The 21023-nt window shown below is 40.1% G+C and overlaps 1 protein-coding gene and 1 long non-coding RNA gene across 2 annotated transcripts; one reads left to right on the top strand and one right to left on the bottom strand.

The window, feature by feature from the left end:
- Positions 1-7960: 7960 nt before the first annotated feature.
- Positions 7961-12294, top strand: LOC131575371 (uncharacterized). Its single transcript, XR_009276774.1, has 4 exons — positions 7961-8262; positions 9341-9478; positions 9613-9780; positions 12169-12294. It is a non-coding gene; the product is annotated as an uncharacterized LOC131575371 (long non-coding RNA).
- PPP1R17 (protein phosphatase 1 regulatory subunit 17) lies at positions 10171-20254 on the bottom strand. Its single transcript, XM_058830744.1, has 4 exons — positions 20173-20254; positions 17175-17327; positions 15668-15829; positions 10171-10250 (listed from the first exon to the last, which is right to left on the bottom strand). Exons 1-4 carry the CDS (start codon positions 20252-20254, stop codon positions 10171-10173), a joined length of 477 nt encoding a protein of 158 aa, XP_058686727.1.
- Between the last annotated feature and the right edge of the window lie 769 nt (positions 20255-21023).

The raw sequence follows: 21023 nt of genomic DNA, 5'->3' as shown, positions 1-21023 counted from the left end.
GCCTGTGGACAGCCAGTGACAGCACTAGGTTACTTGTAGAGGTTGAAAGAGAAACCTCTTTTTTTTTCTTTCATTATTATTAATAGTTTATTTGTGTAATCATTCTTCTGTCACTAGTGTCTTTCAAAGGGGAAGATTTTGGTCTTTGCTCTCCTCGTCCACACTCACTCCTGGCAATGAGGCAGAGATAAGTTGTCATTCTGAATGTATTGCTATGTAATCAAGGCACAGGGTAATGAATTGACCTATGTGAGGTGCCATCACAGACTCTGAGAATGGTTTGGGTTGAAAGGGGCTTTAACTATCATCTCATTCCAACCCCTCTGACATAGGCAGGGACATCTTCCACATGAGCAAGGCCCCATCTGGGCTGGCCTTGAACACTTGCAGGGATGGAGCATCCGCTGCCTCTCTGGACAAACTGTTCCAGTGCCTCACCCTTCAAAGTAAAGAATGTTTTCCTAATATCCAACCTGAACCTACTCTCTGTTTAAATCCATTCAGCCTTGTCCTACATGCCTTTGAAGAAAGTCTCTCTCTAGTTTTCTTGTAGGTCTGTTTTAGGTACTGGAAGGTGCTAAAATGTTGTCTTGGAGCTTTCTCTTCTCCAGGACAAGTAGCCACAGCTCTCTCAGCCTGTCTTCATAGGAGAGGTTTGCCAGCCCTCTGAACATCTTCCTGGGCATCCTCTGGACCTGCTCTAACAGGTCCATGTTCTTCCTGTGCTGGGGACCCCAGGGCTGGACTCAGCATTGCAGGTGGGATCTTACCAGAGCAGAACAGAAGGGTAGAATCACTCCTTGTCAGCTTGCTGGCTGCTGAGATTGTGATTCAGCCCTCGGACATGGTTGGCTTTCGGGGCTGCATATCCAGACTCATCCACCAGCACCCCTATTCCTTCTCAGCAGGGCTGCATGTTATCTGTTCATTACCCAGCTTGTATTGATACTAGAGGTTGCTTGGTCCAGGTGCAGCACCTTGCACAGGAGCAGCACCTTGCACTTGGTCTTGTTAATGTCATGAGTTCACATGAGTTCCCTTCTCAAGCTTCTCCAGGTCCCTCTGGGTGGCATCCTGTTCTCCAGGAGTGTCAGCTGCATCACTCAGCTTGTTGACTCATGGGGAGTGCCTATGGCTTCTAAAATTTATTGGAGTTCTGGTCAGGTTCCTTTGCTCCCTCTTTTCTCCAGCTAAATCCATGCTATGCTGCACTGCTATTTAATAGAGTTGCCTCTAGAATGTGTCTGTTCACCCATGTGGTTCAGAGGCATTGTTTGATTTGTTGATTTTTTTCCTGGAGCTGGAGAAGGTGAAGAATGCTGCCAGACACTCACTGGTATAGGAATATCTCAGAATGCCTGGGGCTTTTGGCTGAAATAAAATATTGGCAAGTGGAGGAGAGAGGATGTTTGTGCAGACAGCTTCTAGCGAACACCAGATGCTTCACAAAAAAAATTCCTAAGCTTACCACTTAATTGTGTTGATGGCATCCAGCCTGATGTATAGAAATGTACAATGAAATGGATGGGTTCATCTACTCAGTCCAACCCTGACATCTAGTGTACAACAAAGGGAATTTCTCCACAAATAAAATCGGTGTTATTTGGAGGAGGATCAGCTTTGCAGTGCACTCAGCTTTCTTCTGTATTTATGATCTGAGATTAATCATTGCTCCCAGCACAGAAAAAAGTCTGTCCCTTTTAGCAAGTTTTACTATCATAGGCTTATGATGCTGTTTAAACTTGTTATCAGTAAGTCATTGAAACTATCAACACTTGAAAATTTAAAAAAAAAAAATCTTTTTTTCTCTTTAGTCCATTTTTGAACTGAGTCTTAGCTGTAATCACTGGGTTTCTTAGCTATGGAAAAAAGTTTGGTGCTTTGTTATTTGAAGAGTTCTTCCTTTTTTTTTTCCTAGGAAGGAATTAAAATTTGAATTAAAATCTGAATGTTAAAATCCACAGTGAGTTAGTGTCCTAGTTTAGGGCAAATTAGGGAGGAAAACTCCAAATGGGGATTTCCCCAGGGAAATGCCCCCTCCCCACCAACTGGTCCGGGAAAGGAAAAAAAAATACCTTGGAGAGAAGTGGAAAAAGCTGTTTATTTAACAGAAATTTGAATAATATTAAATAATAAAACCTCTTGCTGTTTGATGGGATGGGAAGTCTAGGAAGAAAAGTCCTTTTCATGTGGTGTAGCTCGGCTCGCTCAGTTTCTTATCAGTCCCTCCGGCGCTGGAAAGTGCCGAGGCCCAGGCCCCGGTGGGCCACAGGCGTGAGCTCCCGGGGTTTGGCTGGGTGTTCAGTCCAGAGCAGGCTTGCACAGATCCAAGAAAAGGAAAAAAACAAAGGTCCAGGGAACTCCTCTGCCTCAGCTAGCTAAAACTAACTAAAAGCCAGAGAGAAGCTCTGTCCTGCTGTCTGTCCGTGCTGCAGACAACACAGTCCAGGAGCGAGATGTGTGGGAGTGATGTTTTTCTTTAACACAAACTGCGTGCTTCTTCTTCCCCCTCTCTTGCTCTCAAAGCCAACCTTAAAGGTGCAGAACTTAATATAGAACATAAACCAGATGACTGGGGATACCAGTATCATAAAGTCACCCCAGGACAGTTAGGCATGGGACTCTTTCAAGTATTCACATCTTATGTTTTTGGAATTTCCTGGGAATTCCTCATTGCTCCATTACTCTGGCACCCTATTGTCATGGTTTTAAAACTAACTTACATTTACTATGAACTTTTTGTGAATTTTTAACTTAATGTGACATCACTTCATTACCACTAACTGTTTTCTTTATCTCTCACAGACCTGCTAAGCATCACTGGGCAGCCACCTTAGTGTGGGTCCCAGACTACAGTCACAGAATCACTAAGGCTGGATCACAGCTCTGGAGTTTGCATGTTCATATATAGCTCACCAGGGCAGGTTATAATGGGTTGTGTCCAGTTTGGTTGTGAAAATCTCCAAAGATGCATGCAACTCTCTCTCTCTCGTGTAGGACCAAAAGCCAATATCATGGAGTAGAAACTGGCTTTAAATGTTCACTCTTTCTATTTGTAGATCTATATTGCCAAAATTTTGGTATTTCTGTTTGTACCACATCACTTTTTGGGGAGGGATAATATAAAGAACAAAATAATATCTGTTTAGGAATTTATCTAAATAAAAGTGAAAACCAAAATTTTAATTGTGCTTCACTGACATGCATTTTTGATTTTTGCTTGTAGATGCTATTCCTGGGCAGTATCTCTGCATACAAGAATACTGTAAGGCCATGTGTAAAAAGTGTAATCTCAAATGGTGGAAATTGCATATAACATACAGGAAGAGAATCTGTTATAATATCTAAGTGTATCAATTAATTTTGGTCAAAGCATTATACAATTATCAATTTATTAACCAGTAAGACAAAATTTCAACCAGACAAAAATTCAATATAAGTTTTGCTAAACTCAATGCCTGTGAATTCTGTTTTATCTATTAATAAAGTGTGAGTTTACAAACATCATGAATATTTCTTTGGATTTGTTTCACATAACCTATGAACCTAATATTTAGCACTACAGGAATGCTCATCACAACCCGTTAAGATGGGTGATAGGCTTCCTGTAATCCTTAGTTGAAAGTTGTTAGAAGTGTAAGACCATTAAATCCCTTAGTCCCAATTTTATTGTAAATGGATACCTGTATCTTAGTTTCTAGGTAGAGGGTAATTGGTAATTTGCTTCAAAACTATTAACCATTAACAATCTCCTACTGCAATCAGTCTTTTATTCACTGATTGAAGCACTTAGTTCCCACCTGGAGGTTTGAAGTGGTTGTTCAATGTTCAGTTTGAGTGTACCATTTTTGAACAGAGGCTTGTTTGGCCACCCCATCTGAGGGTGGTGTTCCTGCCAAAATGGGCTTGATGGTTGTGATAAACAGAGACCCTTTTGTTCGACCAAACATGTTTATTTTTTAAATAAACATTTAAAAGGTCATCTTAAAATTAGTGTTTGTTGGTGGATAGTTTCCTTTGCTTTCTGAAAAGCAGTATTAACCATGAATAAGCTGTTTTCCCAGGTAGAGTATTGTTTTTCTGCACCTTTAAAACTGCAGAAATAAAATCTTATGGGTCTGGTAAGACTATTACGTCCTTTCTGCTGTAAGCGTGTGTACAGTCCAGAGCTTGCAAATCCCCAGCAAATTTGTGCTGGATCAGTAGGGTGTATAGGGCCTAGTGATTGGTATATATTGTCTTCAAAAATTAGGAGTTGTAGGGCCTCATCATGGAGGGGTGTCCAATCTCACTTTGCCTTTTCCAGTAGCAAATCATATAAAGGCCTTGCAATTATTGAGAAATCAGGAATGTGTTTCCTCCAAAAAATCAACAGGCCTAAAGCATGCTGCAGGTCTTTCTAGTCTCTGGTGTTTTAATTTGGTCTAGGTGGGTGAGGGCTGCCAGGGAGAACACAGGCAATTCCTCCTTTCCACCAGATTCCCAAGAATTTTACTTCTTGAGCAGGGGGTTGTACTTTTTCAGGAGGAATATATAAGTCCAGGGACTCCAGATACTTAATAATGTCTGTTTGTGTTGATTGTACTGGTGAAATTTCATCTTCTGCTACCTAAATATCATCAATGTATTGGTATATTTTTACTCCTGGTGCAGGAGGAAGGAGCGACAATTCTTGTGCTAGAGTGGGTGAGTGTTTAAGTCACTATGGAAGGAGGGTAAAAGTGTATTGCTGGCCCTTCCACATAAAAGTAAAATGCTCCTGATCCTCTTCCTGCAGGGCAACCATAAAGAACATATCCTTGACACCAATAGGGGCCATAATTTTATGAGCCTGTTCTTGTATAGTAGCTATCAGCTCAGCAATATTTGGGACTGCTGTGGTGACAGGCCCCAAACTTGAGTTAAGACATAAATAGTCCACCATCAGTCTCCAATTGCTGTTTGGCTTGTAGACTGGTCAGACAGGAGGACTGTAAGGAGAATGTGTTGCAATCACTATTCCTCTTTCAACTCTCCAATAACTGAGGTGATTCCTTCACTGTCTCACAAGGGTAAGGGGTAAGGTTTGGCATTGGAGGAGGGGGGAAATTGGCATGAGGAGGGGGGAAAAGCAGGGGCAGAACTTAATAAACACAGAGGTTGGGTTTCCTCCCCTAAAGCCCATATTTTTCCTTCTTCATTAGTCCAAGACCTTCCCTTAAGGTCTAGCCCCAAAAAATCTGTAGGAAATTTACCCTAAATGATTAGGGTTTCAACTGCTTTCTCCTCTCTTGGTAACCAGCATTTTACCTTTGCTGTTGTCAGGAGTTGTGTGTATCCAAAATGATCCATAAGTATACAGTGATTCCACATGAAGATGTGTCTTCAATTTTAAGGGCAGACATTTGAACACCAGTATCTACTAGAAAAGTTAGAGGGATTTTGTGGGTACCAACAGGACAGCTTATTAATAAGTTTCCTCTGTAGTTTTTGGCAAGCCCTTTGTCCCCTGGCTTACTTTCTTGGGATGAAGATAGGAGTTTCCTGTCACATTCCCTTTCTGTGATCCCTTGAGGGAAGGGCTGTAGCAGGGATAGCTTTTACTGTTATCTCTCCTTTGCTGGCTTTCTCAATTTAATATCTCTAATTTATTAGTGGGTTGGCCATCCATTAGGGTTTTTGGGATCCCTTTTTGTAAGCCCACATTCCACAGGGTATTTCTTTTTCCTTGTGTTCTTCCCTTGTGTTAGCTCATCCTCCTTGCCCAGGGGAGGACATTGCCTTTTGCAGTCTTACAGGAGGCACAGTTGTTTTGCACTGTGTGCTGAGTTGATTTAAAATCAGTTGTACTTCCATAATTAATTAATTCTTGTGCCATCTACCCCCAGGTCCAAATTTTACTTTATTCTCAGTTATGTTTGGGGGTAATAGCTGCCTCCAAGGTGGCTACAGCTCTTACCTGTTTCATGAGGCTTTCTATTTGTTGTTTTAGCTGGATGTCTATGGCTTTCATAGCTTCAGGGTGGCCTCTGATAAGAGGTATCATTATTTCAGGGTCTACAGTCATTATCATAGGGGATTCATATCATGGTGTTAACTCCCCATCATGCATCATTTGTAAACAGGCAGCTTTTTCATGCTTTCTACAATCTGATTAATGTTTCCCACTACAGCCAGGGGATCTCCTCTCTCCAGTGGTTTGAGTCCACCAGCCCAAAAAGCATTAATTTCATCAAAAAGCAATGTTTTACAAAGCACTTTAATGACAAAAAAAAAAAAAAAAAAAAAAAAAAGGAAAAGTCATAAGGGTATCTTGCTTTGTTTCCCTAACACAAAATGATCAATCATAAAAATTAACAATTTATTGATTTATTTGAATCAGCATTCTAGTTTTAAGGGATCCATGTCCCATGATTAAATGCTACAATCCACTTTATTATGGAGGAGCATTCATCTCTGTGAATTGTGGAAAGAACTTCAGGTTCAAATATTCCCCACAATGTAATTAAAACTCAAAAGAAGTTATATGTTGATACTATATATATATGTATATATATATATATATATATACATATATATATATATATATATATATATTCGCTGTATTAACTGTAAAAGAGGCAAAGAGAGAGAAAGGGGAAAGTAGAGAAAAGTTGGCAAAAAGCTAAGATTACTTTACAAGTATAGTATAATTTACCAAACACACTTGCTATATTTTCATTGAGGGGGGTGGGGGGTGAAGCATGTGGTCCCTGCATCTGACTTTGTTCCACTCTTGTTGCTCACACCAAAGGATGCAGGAGCAGAGGAGGGTTTCCCCAAGTCACCTGTGTGTCCCAGTAGGTTACTGCTTTCCCCAGGCTGGAGGTGCCCAAGGCTTGGTGGTGTCTCAACTTTTAGAGGCTTCAGATTCTTTTCACTGCTCTGAAAAACCTTGGAAGGCAGCAGGGGAGGGGAGGTGGGGAAGAAGGCAATGGCCAGAGTTTCTTTCATTATCTCCCTTCTCTCTAGTTTTGCCTTCCTTTTTACGGATGTCGAGGCAGGCTGCTCTTAGTATTCAGGTGTTCAAAGAGATAATGATAATGATGAAGCACTTTTTGAGGCATTATTTTTACTATCAGGTTCTTATAACTGCTTGCTAGGAACATTACCAAACCTCCTATTTACTTAGTTGATCAAGTGAAAAATTGCTTTTAATTGCTCATGTTGGTCCTGGGGAGAAAAAAAAGATAAAATAAAATGGCTGTGAATAGGCCATTTTTTAAGGAAACGGCAGCATTCTTCTGCTGGGCTTCAATTTCATCAGTACAGGGATGGTAAATAAGGCTACTGTGCCATCAGAGATGGCAGTCACTCAAACTGTAACTCCTCTTTGCTGAGCAATATACAGTGCTAGGCTTAAAGGATGCTCATTGTTTATTTTTGTTTTATTTCCCATTAAAATGTGTCAGCATTTCCCAGTCTTGGAAACAGATTCTTTTCAGAGCAGTAAAGTCAGTCACATCCTATCTGTACTCCTGCTTTGTGTTGTTAAGCCCCTTCATGTCTAAGCATGTAGATTTTCATGGCTAATTCACTGCTGATGTTAATTTGAATCTTTTCAGGACTCCACACTTCACTCTTGTTGTATTGTGCTGTACTGGGTCTGGCTGAGCTGGAGTTAATTTTCCCTTAGCAGCCCTCACATGCTGTGCTTTGCATTGGTAGCTGGAAAGGAGTTGACAACACACCAGTGTTTTGTCTGCTGCTGAGCAGCACTGGCACAGCACTGGTGCTGTCTCTTTAACAATTCTCTCCCATGCCTCCTATCAAGGGACTGGGAGTGGGCAAGGTCCTGGGAGGGGATGCAACTAGACCAAAATAGCTGACCCAAATAAACCAAATTCCATACCATATGACATCAGCTCAGATACAAAACTATGAGGAAGAGGAGGAATTGGGGGCATTTGTTATGCTACCATTTTTGGCTTCTGGAGCAACCACTCCAGAAGCTGAAATCCTGCTCCCTGGGAAGTGGCTCAATAACACTTCCTGATGGGAAGTAGATATTAATTGTTTTCCCTTTAGTGACAGCTGAAGCTGGTCTGAAGCTGCACAGATAAATTTGGCTATAACAGACCTCCCTCCACACCTGACCAGTCTGGAAGTAAACAAGTCTCTGAGTGAAACAATAATAGGTTGGATTAGAACTCAATCGGGGGCCCCAGCCACTCCCATTCTATCCTGAACACAGACATCTAACTGGCCAGGGAGCTGGGCAGTGCTGAGACCCCGACCAATCAGGTGGGTAAGTGTGGGAATTTTGAACCCCCTATGAAAGGGTGCGTCTATCAATAAATCTTGGCTGTTTGTCGCATGATCTTCAGTGAGTCCTGTCGTGTGCCTGTCTCCAAACTGCGACCCCAATGTAACACCCTTTTGCTTATGAGTGCGTAAACTTCTGCTTTTCTTTTGTTTTATTCTTTGCTTTTGTAAACTGACTTATCTCAACCTACTAGTTGGTTTGCATCCTATTTCTCTCCATTGTCCTGCTGTAAAGGGGAGTGATTGAGCAGCCTGGTGGGCACCTGGTATCTAGCCAAGGTCAACTCACTACATATGCACTGAAAATATTCACCAACTTCACTGGTAAAGGTAGACCTGAGTCATACATATTTCTTGCCATGTAGTTGTTGTGACATACTTTACTGTGGATTTTATATTAATGTTATTATTTGAACTATTGATTGTTTATATTTTAAATATTATCTTTTCTCACTGATAAGTTAATAGGATAAAAGCAAGTACACTTTCTAAGTAAGAGGCATCCCATTACTAATATAGCAGACCTTTTGTACAATTTAATATGCAATTATTTATTGTAAGCTCATTGGTTACATCTTGATCATATATTTGTGAATGGACTGCATTCTCATGAAAGATGCTGGGTCAATCACAGTGGCATATGGAGTTCATACCAAACTACTGTGGTCCTCAGCTGTCTGCCTAAGTGAGTTAAAAAAATGACTAAATTCAGTCTGCCAGGCTAAATAATCTTCAGCCTCTCTGCTTAGTTCCCTAAGGGTTCAGCTGGCAGTGCTACTCCATCTAGCCCAGAGTTATTAAGACAAGCAAAAAGTGACCAGCTCTATCTTTTGTTTTTTGGTAGGTATTTTGGTAGATATTCTACCAATACCCATTTCTCTACAAATACTGAAGGCTGTAGCTGGTTGTGAAAAAAAATTAGTGTTTGGATCATCGAGGCAAACTATTAAAAAAGTCACATGATGCTCTTCTACCTTGCAGTAAACATATGCCATTGAGTAACATTATTCCTTTTACTCAATTTTTACCTCCCTGCTGTGATTTTGAATCTTTACAGGTTCTCCTGACTGATTACCTAGGACTCAATTTAAAAAGCAGATGTGAAAAGAAATTATTTGTAGGAAAAGGATCAACTATCCAACTATTATATCTTTCACCAAGCCAGTGGAGACAATTGTGTACATTGGTGTAACAGGTGGGTGTTGCACTTCCCTAATGTTTCTCCTCTGAGATCTCTGCCCTCCATCCTGTTTGAAGTGTCTGTCAACGCTGAGACCCCTAAGGAGTAAATTTTAATTCTACAGTAAATTTATCTTTTCCTCCTTACAGACACAAGTCATGAGCAGATACAGGCAGAGGAAATTTTTGCTTTGCATTTCAGGGGCTCTAGAGTTGAATCCTTGCCTTCTCACCTTCTCCATCTATCCCATCAGCTCTGCACATGGGAATTTTCACTGTGGTTGGTATTACTCCAGGAATGGAAAGCTGGAAAACGAGGTAAAGTGTCAGGCAAAAAAAGCTATTTGAATAATTAGCTGATATTTTACTACTCAGAACTACCACTTCTAGTGCCAGGTACTGTATGAGTACCACACTGTGAAAAGCTAGATCTGATCTGAGGTGGATTCCTCATTGACAAAAACGCTCTGAAGCTCCTTGTAGTAAACCAACAGAATCCTTCAAAACCTGTGTAACTGAAATTTCTGCCATCATCTCCAGTGATGTTTGCTGGGAATTATGAGTAAGCAGATAAGCACTTGATAATAGTTTAAATTCAAGTGTACAATTGAGAAAATTATTTATAAAGATGAAAGATCTTTTTTAATGTGCTGCCACTTTGAATGACCCATGATTATTTACACTGTATTATTGAAGCATCACTGTAATCTAACTGTGGATTGTCTCTCCATCCTTTTCTTCATCTTCCATAATCACCGTTTGTTCTTCTTCTATAAACAGCTTAGTGCCTTAAAAAGAGAAGAACACGACAAACAAACAACAAACAAACAAAATAAAAGGTGAAAAGAGGAGTTGATTTAATGTACTTTTTAGAAAATATAAGGCTAAAGAGAGTTTTTCAGTTGTTTCTTATTTTTTTATTTTAATGTCGTTTTCCAGCATCATGTGAGTTACTCCTCATTTCTTTTTGGCATTTCAGTCTCCTAATACATAGTGAACTAGAACTGAATCACTGCATTTTTAGCTAAAATTATTAAGCACTATTAAATCCAGCATATTTTTGATACCTTTAAAAAGAGACTGATGTTTCATTTGGGAACCTGTTTGTTAGAAAGGTTTGGGTAGCTAAATAAGGGAAAGAGCTTGCATGATGAAGCAAGAACTGTAATTGATCTTTGTGGCAGTAACAGTTTTTGTGGATATGTATGTTTTCTCTATCTATATAGCCATATTACTTAGATTTTGCAAGTGCAGGTGGCAAAAGAGATGTTAAAATACCCACATGACAAGTGCCATCTCCACTGAAATGATATAGTATCAGTAAATTGCAAAAGCTACTGAATTAAGAACAATGTGAAAATAGACTTGGACTGTAGATCGTCCATCCCACAAATTTATCTCTTCTCCTTTCTCTGTGTCTTTCTTTCTCTTTTTCTCTGTTAAACCAGTAAGTCTGCCTTTGGGGATCTAGAGGGTTTTGTATAATACCAAGGTATAACAAAAGTTCTAACAGCTCTCCACATAAAAAAAATAAGAGTGATGCAAGAACAACACATTAAGTACAAAATGTTTTTGAAACCTATTTTAACATAGGTTAAATATTTTAACATATTGTGCTGGGCTTGCCTGTTTCCAATAAAAATCAATTGACCTCTGTGATGGAATTTATGCCCACATGCCTTGGTGTGGATGTTAACAGTCTACAAACAGGATGAGGGACACCATTGCTTTGAGACCAATGAAATCTCCCTTTTTAAATTTGATCTCCTACTAGTGGCTAGCCAGCCACGCTGTTCTGTCAAATCAACTTGTTTTGCTTCTTTCTGCATCAACCATTCTTTCACAGAGAAGGCTTTCAGTCTTGACCAGGTCTGAAAATAGGATAATACCACAGAGGAAGATTTTCTTCAAATCTAGAGTCTTTTCAGAGGAGACAAATTAATGAAAATATTGACCTATACTGCACTTCATTTAAGTTTGCAGCATCTTTATTTACATGCAGTTCTTGTGAACTAGCTGGTTTCAGCAGCACTATGAGATAAACTGAAATGCATAAATTAGTGTTAATTTGAAACACAAAGCACTTCATTTGTTCAAGCAGCAATTAAGTAACTATTGCTGTTAACAGCAAAGAATGATGCCATTTTATGGAGATGGATGTAAATATTCCCAAACAGGCTTCCGTCCCTATAGGCAACCTAGGAAAATACAGGCAAGGTTTTTTTCCTTTTGTCTTTGGGGGTTGGGTTGTGTGTGCTCCAAAGGGGAGTGTGGGTTATTTGTTGTTGGTTTTTACATCACGGACCATTTGAGGAACAGGTAAAACATAACTAATATATGCTTAAAATGTACCTCCAAATGTGTGACAAAATCCAATCTATGTGCATTTACTATTGAGAAAATGACAGAAACAGTCTGCCAAGATGCTGTCTGTCTGTACAGAGCTTTTCAGATCCTGTATTCTGGATCTGTTTTCCAGTGATTAACTGCCTGTGGCAGACTTATGCCTGTACCAGGCAAAGTAACCTATGTATTTAAATGTCTGAATTCCATTCCCTTCCTATTCTAAGGATGCATATTTACTTTTTAAGATACATAGCAACGTACATCAATCTGCTGGTTGAAATTCAGTGATGGCTCCATGATTTTCTATGAAAGGCCTTTGGTTGAAGGCTGGTCCAATATTTCCTACTTATTTACTTTCAGATTTATTTCATCTGGTAGTGTACACAAAGAAGCTAAGCTTTTGTGGAACTGCTGTGCAAAACAGAACCTGAATTACAGACTTGGAGACCCAAGAAGACCCAGCAGGACTATGTGACCTAAGTAAATATAGACAAACCTTTCTGACTTGTCTCCTTGTTATTAGTCTTGCTGAAGTAAGCAGCACTCAGTGCTACATGATATTGATGTCTTGGAGTGGCTACCTGGAACGGAGGCTAGACAGAGTTAAGAGAATAAAGTGGGCATTTATTAAAGGCCTTCAGTAGCTACACCTTAGGCAGTATAAAAGCCTCACAGAGGCTACACCCAAGTTGGATGGTGGTCACAGGTTTTTCAGACAGATACAAGTTTGGTCTATTTGCATGTCAGGGGTTAATTCTCCAATTACAGCTTCAGGTAATGAAGCCATATTTCCCCATCTTACTCTGCCCCAATTCACTTTTGTTTATACATCTCAGGGCCTGAGGCTGTGGTATGTGCTTGGATCACAGGCCCAGAGGGATTATTTTGTCTAACTAAAATGTGAAGACAGTTAGCTGCACTTTATATGGAGTCTGGAGTTATGCATTAGTGCAGTACAGGTTTTGAAAAATATAAAAGCTAAAATCTTAAGGCATCAGTATCTTTTGTGGCCTGATAATGAGGATTGTCAGCACTTATAATATTTCCCCTTCAGATGCCCAGCAAACCACTACTAGATACCAATTCAAGAAACTCCACTTAATTCTAGTAAAAGAGCTTAATTAATAGAGTATTCTCTTGAATAGCTGTCCACACAAATACTTTATTGTAAATGCAGCTAAAATGGCAAATGTGTTATCCCTCTTTGTTTTGACCAGCACTCCTAGGACAGTCCCTCTCCCTTTGGGTGGCCAGAGAGATTTTCTGTCACAAATAAAAGCAAGTCAAAGGTACCATGAAGAAAATTAATTAATCTACCGGGTGGCATGTGGTCCAAGTGAGAAGCAGAATAAGTTTTACACCTTGCAAGCACCCAGTCCAGTTGGGAAATGCAGATAAAGAAAGGGGGCTACTAAATTAGTTGTCTGAAATCTCTACAAGGGTCAGGCTTCTAAATGTATTCAGCCCTCAAACTTCTACTAATTGGCACAGTTAATGTTGTGCCATGTCCATATAAATGAGTCATGAGCAGATGTCTCCTTCAGTGGCAATCTCTCCTTCAGTCACCCAACACCTTGTCTTTCTGAAGACAAGAAGATCAGAAGAATTAGAAGAATTAGACCAGAAGACAAAATATAATCAGATTTCTAATGGTCTTTTTTTCTGCATCACTTGACCGTAAATGGCTTGAATCTGATCCAAGCCCGTAGTCAGCTCTGGAACACTCTATTGTCATTCCCACTTAGCATTATACAGTCTATTAACTAAATTAAAGGTCTTCAGGCCTGTGGATTTGAGCTAGAATGTAAATACATGTGTAAATATGGGAATGCAGTTCCTGAAATGTGGCTGACTGAGGTTTCCTAATCAAATGAGAGATAACTAGTAAAACCAGTTTCAAACCCTCATTCTCTCTCAAGCCCAGAAAACCAGTTAAGGTGGCTCCTTTGGGAAAATATCATACCTCCATTGAAAAATCTCTGGGTGAGAAGAATGAAAGTTTAACCCTTCACCTCTTGCCTTTCCCAACTCAGCTGCAGGAGTTGTCCCTAGGCAGTCTGTAGATGTGCTATCTTGCTGTTTTTCTGATATGTAGCCCAGGAGGTATGGCTTAGATCTAGGTAGCACCTGACAAATAGATGATTTAAGAAAATTTCTTCTGCTTAATTTTTAGCTTCCTAACAGAAACACTCATGTTTTTGTGAACCATTATGGTTCCAGAGTCTACCTAAAAATTGCAAGTACTTGCAAGTTCTGCTGGGAAATTATGATTACATTGTATTTACCCTCTGTTTCCTTTAGCCAGATCCCTTGGCAGATATTAACAGAACAATAGAATAAACAATCCTTAAAATAGGTCTGCAGGATGAGTTGCATTTCATAATACACACAGCTAGGAAAGCAGAGGTAGGGAGGCTAAGTTATTTATGTAAACAGCAAACAGAGAAAGACTAGCTTACAAATGTTTCCCAAATCAAACATGCTTCTCACTCCTTTAAACCCAGAACTTCTAAACTGCATTCAGTAAAGCACATTTTCTTCAGAAGTTGTCAGAGGCATCATATCAAAGAAGTTTTATACAAATCACTACCATTTTGAGTTCCCATTTGTATTCCCTTTCCATTGTTTTGAATTAAAATGCTGATTTTTCCTTGAAATTGCTAGTGGTCCATGGAAAGTTTATAACCTCTTCTGTAGCCTTCTCTGGGCTACATCCCTCTCTGAGTTTTGAATCCTGAACTCTACTGGGAATATCTGGAGTTCATCAGTTAGCAAAGTGATTCATTGGTAATGATCTTGCTATTGATTGTGGTAAGCATTTGATACACTACTAGTATGGGTCCATCTGGGAGCTGGCAACCTCTGTTTGGGTCTTACATTTCAGCTGTCTCTAGCATCTGCTCTAAAAAGGTTGGTTTATGTGCTATAACTAGGTAATCAGAATTAAATAAATATACTTTTCCTTCACCACTTCTTAATTTAAATAAAAGAGGGGACATGATCATAAAGCACAGTGCAGCTTTATTTAGTATACATTCCTAAATTCTTACTCCTGACTGTACCCAAAAAGCAGGTTAGCTCTATTCAAATGATCCATGATAGGGGTTCCCTTCCCTTCCCTTCCCTTCCCTTCCCTTCCCTTCCCTTCCCTTCCCTTCCCTTCCCTTCCCTTCCCTTCCCTTCCCTTCCCTTCCCTTCCCTTCCCTTCCCTTCCCTTCCCTTCCCTTCCCTTCCCTTCCCTTCCCTTCCCTTCCCTTCCCTTCCCTTCCCTTCCCTTCCCTTCCCTTCCCTTCCCTTCCCTTCCCTTCCCTTCCCTTCCCTCCCCTCCCCTCCCCTCCCCTCCCCTCCCCTCATGTTATATAGTATGTATTGCACATCATGCCAGAAGCACAGAATTATCTTTAAGGTGCTGCTAATGAGAGGTTCATCACCACTTGGCTTCCTCAGTGCATGTCAGGGACTGCAGAATGAGGAGGGGATTGATCAGTACAGCTTTGCTCCAGGTTGTTTGAGGCATTTTAGTGCTGGTGACCTAAAAATGTCTATGTGCTTAGGTTTGAAAAGCAGGTCAGGGGTTGGCTTTTCAGAAAAGTAGGATTGCAGTTTGCAAGAGATAATCGAGTGACCAAATGCCGTTTCTTTCTCCCTGTCCTTTCTATCCCCAGAGCTTGAACATGGGACATGTATTAGATTTGTCATGAAACCCCACTGTTATTATATACTTAGACCAAATAGGTCCAGTTGAAGAACTGCTAAGTACACTGAGCAGAGAGCAACCTCCTTTTAGCCTTCCAAGTATATCTCTGACACTAGCCACCTTATGCTGCCTCTCAGGAAGATCTTTACCTAAGTTTCTTACCTATTATCAAAGGTGGGATGTGTATTGCAGGTGTATCTTTTCTTCTGGGCTTTTTCTGCTCCAGTTCAGTGATTTGAGAGACTGGTCTCACTCTTTCTCTCTGTGATTTCTCTGTGATACCATACCTTTTCAGCAGATTTTCAGATGAGTCTGAAACTATGGCTGTAAGTAAGAAATAAAGAAAATGCTACTTTAGACTATTTATATTGAAGAAACTTTCACCTATGTAGCTCTCCCAAAGACTACTCTGAAGTACAGCTACAGAACTGCATGATCTGCTGTATGATGCACCTACCCTACATTTCTTTCAAATTAATTATTTTCCATAGGCTCTAGAAAACAATGCTATCAGGCCAGCTGGCTTCTGATTGTACATAATGCACTAAACTGGAGGCCATCAGAAATCGTGGGACAGATGAGTGTAATCTCCTGTTCCAGAACTTTAGACTTGTTACCACAGTAGCTTAATCACACAGATACTCAAGAGGTTAATTGGGAACAATGTGACCACACGGAAATGGCTGTTTTAACCAGTGAAAGAATGTTTTCTTTATGGTGTGACAATTGCAGGAAGAAAACACAGCTCTCCAGCCTCTGAGCTGCGCTCCCTAAGAGAGAATTGCTAATGGAAGATATATGTGAAAACTGAACAAAATAAAATTCAATATCTGGATTACAAATACTGGAAAATCCCAGTTGCTTATTTTTGACTTGGTGAATTGTTGCAGATATATGGAGAAGCATACAAGTAGTTACTGGCTAACTATGTTTGTGCAGCATGGGAAGAGGAACTCAATAATATAAGAGAACAGCTCTCTCGCTGGAGTTTATAACAAGGAGTGCTTGTTAGCTGAGAGTGACAAACATTTATTCCCACTGCTGTGCTTGGATCATTAGGTGTCAGTGGCAGTCTCCTGCTTATTATTCCCTTCTCCAGGCTGGTGGCATTTGGCTCTCAGACACCTGTATTTGTGCCACAGCAGGGAGCACCCTACAAGAAGCCCCTTCACTGATGTTTTCTGGCTTCCTGAAACACCTACCCTTTGCTAGAGTCCCCATAAACACATGAGCCCTATGATTTCAAGGAGGAGCATCCTGTAGGTGGCTTGTGTACTTCACTGGTCTACTCCTAGTCTCATCCCCAGCCTCCCTCTGTGCACTGGATGCAAGTTTCATGAGAAAGTGTAGGGGCTAGACTTGATCCTTTTTGATTCTGGACCATATCCAATTGGGACATCTAGTATGGCTCAGCAGCTGCCAATAAATACACATCATTTCACATGTAAATCTGACATTATTTATCAGCTCATGGGAGCATGTTTTTCAGGCCATAAACCTATCCACCTTGGTACTCCTAGAAGTGAGACCAAACCCTCCAACTAACATGGAATGTCTTTGAGAAAGACATCCAAGAGGACATTACTGAGTGAACATTCTGTGGACTTTCACCCAGCTTCAGTCCCTAGAGACGAACTGGGATTTCAAAGTCGAGAGATTTACCACTCACCTGTTAGAGGTGGTGGAGTGTGCAAAGCCGGTGTATCTTTTCTCTTTGGCTTCTTTTGCTCCTGTTCAATCTTCTGGGAAGCTGCGAGGGTTTTACCTTTTCTTGGTTTTTTTTTGAGGTCACAGCTCTTAATCAGCTGCTCTGAAAGATCTTCTGCAGGGAAAAAATACAATAGAAATTGAAATTTAGGGGAAATAAAAAACCAGATGGTGAAAAGAATCACTTTGATAACAGTGCTTTAATCCAAGTAAATTAAAATTCCCAGGAAGAAAAATCTCTTAAATATTTAGAAAGCCAACAAAAGAGGGCTCCTTTCCATACCACATGGGAGTCAAGTGATTTAGGTAGTCCTGTGTTGTTGGCAGTAGACATAAAATGGAGACAGAGAGTTGTGGGAAGCTTGTGTGTTTATGTGTCAGAGGGAAGGCTGCATCACTGTGTGCACAGGTTCCATGGCCACTCCTGTTTCATCCAGTGGTAACTGTGTGGATTGTGTCTTCAAGGCCAGTTTTGTGAAGGAAAGTTTTACATATATAGGGTCAGTCTGAGGTACTGGTAAAATGAGACGGTCAGTATATTGTTCCCTTCAAGAGTTAACTTTATTTCCAGAGCTACCGAGAAACGTATTTGTTTTTTATTTACATAACATTATGCTGAATTTTTGGTTTCCCTTTAAAATAAACCTTTACTCAGACGACTCAGAGTAAAAAGTCAATGAGACTTTTTCTGCAAGAGTCTGTATTTCTGGATGCTTATGCAAGCTGAAAACACTGAAGATAGCTTGTTGTGGTAGTACATCCCCCTCCCTCAACTCCTCTTTAGGCATGCCTTACAATCTCAGCAGCTTCTGATAAGCCTTAATTGAACCAGCTGAGTGGTGGAGTGCCCCTTAACTGTGCCAGCTGGGTGGTGAAGCATCCATGACCATACTGGGTGCTCTTGTATGGTAAAGGTAGGAACTATTCTGACCATATCAGGAACATCAGCAGTCTGACCAAGGCAAGGAACAAAGGAAAAGCAGTCGTTCTTATTAGCCTTGATAAGTAATTTACCTGAGTCGTAGCCCAACTGAAATGGTACCAGTGTTATGAGACCTCTTGGGAAAATGTATTGTTGCCTGAGTGTAATAGCACTAGTTTTACTGGGCTTTTTGGGACAAATCATCTTGTGATGTGACAAACAGCAGTGCTAAGTGAGGCTGTTTGAGCTCTCCTGGAATACAGTGGGCCTCTGAGGGGGATGCCTCTTGGAGCTTTCAAACCCTCAAGTTTGCAATATTTGAAAGACTATTGCTGACAACGAGGTCTAGGCAGATCCCCCCCCCCCCCCCCCACACACATACTCCTTGAGGTGCAGCCCATGCCTGTTGAGAAACACTAAGGGATTTGATATGAGTATTGCACTGAGCCTGAGGGGAATTTTTGATAGGTACCTTTATAGTAGTAATTATAGATGTATACATCTTTTTTCATGTGTTCATGCAAGTGAATGGGTTATGGTATGAATGTTGTTGAGTATGTCATTAACTCACTGTTACAATTGTAGCAAATCCTATTTAATTATTTTTAAAATATTAAATTAGTCAATTATTAAGTGCTTTTGCACTCTTTTCTTATATCATACCCTCTGCACACTTGCCCTCTTGCTCCCAGTCTTCATGTAAATCATTCCAAATTCCTTCTAATCCAATTTACTTATGCATGCTTTGTCTACATAGTAAGTAATAGAATTAACCTTGCCACTTTGTTAAAACTGCATTCTCATGAATTCATATTAAACCCCGCTTTTTACCAATAACCTTAATGATGATTCTTTAAGCATTTTAACCACTCATTTGTGAACCTCTCATTAGTTTCATTGCAGAAACCAATGCTTTGAATTCTTAAAAGCTGCTTGTTTGACTTCAGCTGGGCTCCTCACACCATTACCCAAGCCCTGACTGCAGACTTGGATGCAAGCATGACTTCATTCCAGATTCTCTCACACTATTTAAGGCAGATGTTATGTCTCTGAGCCTGCAGGTAGACATGGGAAGGATAGCCTCTGGGCCTTCACAGGCTTTCTTCATAGTTCTAATGAGCTCATTAACCCTCCCACTGCCTCAGTTTCCCAACAGTATAATGAAACTCATTCTATATGTATTTAAATAAGCGATTTTATGAACCAACTATGCTTGGTATACCAGCATTTGTAAAAATGGTGTCTGTGGCTAGAAATGCCATGTAGCAGAGACAGAACTAGGATTCCTTCCTTGCAGTACAAATAAACAAAATTTATAAAACCTGTGGTGAGACACTTTTTTTTTACAGGGAATTGAAATTGCATTTGTGTTTCATTATTGCCATCACAAAAGTAACAACAAGTGAACAGATTTTTCTTTCTGGGTTGCTAAATCTTCAGGACAATTTTGTAAAATAAGAGTGAAATCATAGCACTTGAAACAGAGGCAAAGACCATGAATATGCAAAAAGCATATCTATCAAGCATGAAGTCTGATATTCAGAAGTGTGACAGAGCAAACACAACCCTGGTATGCTCATTGTAAAAGTTGTATGAAGTAGCTTCAAGAAAAGAAACTGGTGATGAAGGAGAAAACATTTTTAGAAAGCTGTCTCAATGATGGAAAATGGAATGCTTGAAATCTTTTACTCAAATTGCATATGGAAGATATATTCAGGGAAGCTCAGCTATAGCCTAGCTTTCAATTTACTGTGGTATAAATTAAGAAACTGCTCTACCAGGGAAAAGATCAATGACTCTTTTTCCTTTCTCCACTTTAATTAACTTCACTCTAGAGCTTCAGCTGATATTTATATGCAGGAAAAATGCTCTTTGTCTTTCCATCTGGCACTAGAAGCGTCAGCAGAAGGTGTAATCTATCTGTTTTCATGGGGGGTTGGTTGAATCGCTGGAGGGGAAAAATGGGCACTAGACAGGACTTTATGATGTGAATGCAACACCCCTTATTAGTGCAATGACATCATCAAATAACACTTACCTAAATGGTTACACTGTGAATCTTGCTTGTCCAATCTGTCCTCTGGGATATCAAGTGGCTGAACATATTCTGTTGACATCATTGAAGTGGGCTTTTCTACCCTTATGAAAATACTACACCACATTAAAAAAAATTGAAAAAAAAATTAAGCAGCATGATATAAAACAGACATATTGATGTTACCTAACAACTGAGGAGGAGTTCCTGTCTTCCAGCAGTCTGCTGGCCTCATTTTTTACAGTAACCTGTTTTTCCACCTACCTTGCTGTAAGCAACCCACACTAGCATGGATTGGCTCTACAGAAAAACATTTATTTTTTTTGGAGCGTACAGAAAGTGCTATCTCATACAGAAAGTCCTATATCATACACAAAGTAAATGCTAAGGAATAGGATGTTTTGTTCTGGTTTTCTTCTCCATTTTTTTGTCCACTCTAAGCTAAGGATCATATTTGGTATTTATTATATGAACCAACTTTAACCATTAATTCTATTGACTTAGTCTTATAAGTCCAGCTCCACTAAGAAACCTTGCATACCCCAGAAAAACCAGGTGTAAAGTACTGCCTCAGAAAGATGGACAGTGCCATCATGAAGTAAATTTACTTACCACTTTGGTAAGACCATAGGACCGCATTTCACACAGCTATTTAAGTGTACATGCTGTGTAAGTCTCACTGGATTACTGTTTGAGCTATTTTGTTCCCTTTTACTGATAGCTGCAGTGTGTGTTGAAGCCCATCCTCACCCATCCTCCTACCTGAGCTCCCCCAGCACCTTGCAAGCTGAGATTTGATCCTGTGGCTGCCACAGATGCCAGCACAGAAGAAAGAAAATTAGACCATTTTTCAC

Source organism: Poecile atricapillus, chromosome 2, assembly GCF_030490865.1.
Source record: "Poecile atricapillus isolate bPoeAtr1 chromosome 2, bPoeAtr1.hap1, whole genome shotgun sequence".
Lineage (NCBI taxonomy): Eukaryota > Metazoa > Chordata > Aves > Passeriformes > Paridae > Poecile > Poecile atricapillus.
Note: the sequence above shows the minus strand (reverse complement) of the source record. Positions and strands in the feature narration are given on the sequence as shown.

Coding starts and splice junctions, on each gene's coding strand:
- PPP1R17 (XM_058830744.1), bottom strand. CDS start 20,254: ATGATGTCAACAGAATATGTTCAGCCACTTGATATCCCAGAGGACAGA. Junction 15,830..17,174: donor CACTCCACCACCTCTAACAG/GTGAGTGGTAAA, acceptor TCTTACTTACAG/CCATAGTTTCAGACTCATCT. Junction 10,251..15,667: donor CATCCCACCTTTGATAATAG/GTAAGAAACTTA, acceptor TCTCTTTTTAAG/GCACTAAGCTGTTTATAGAA.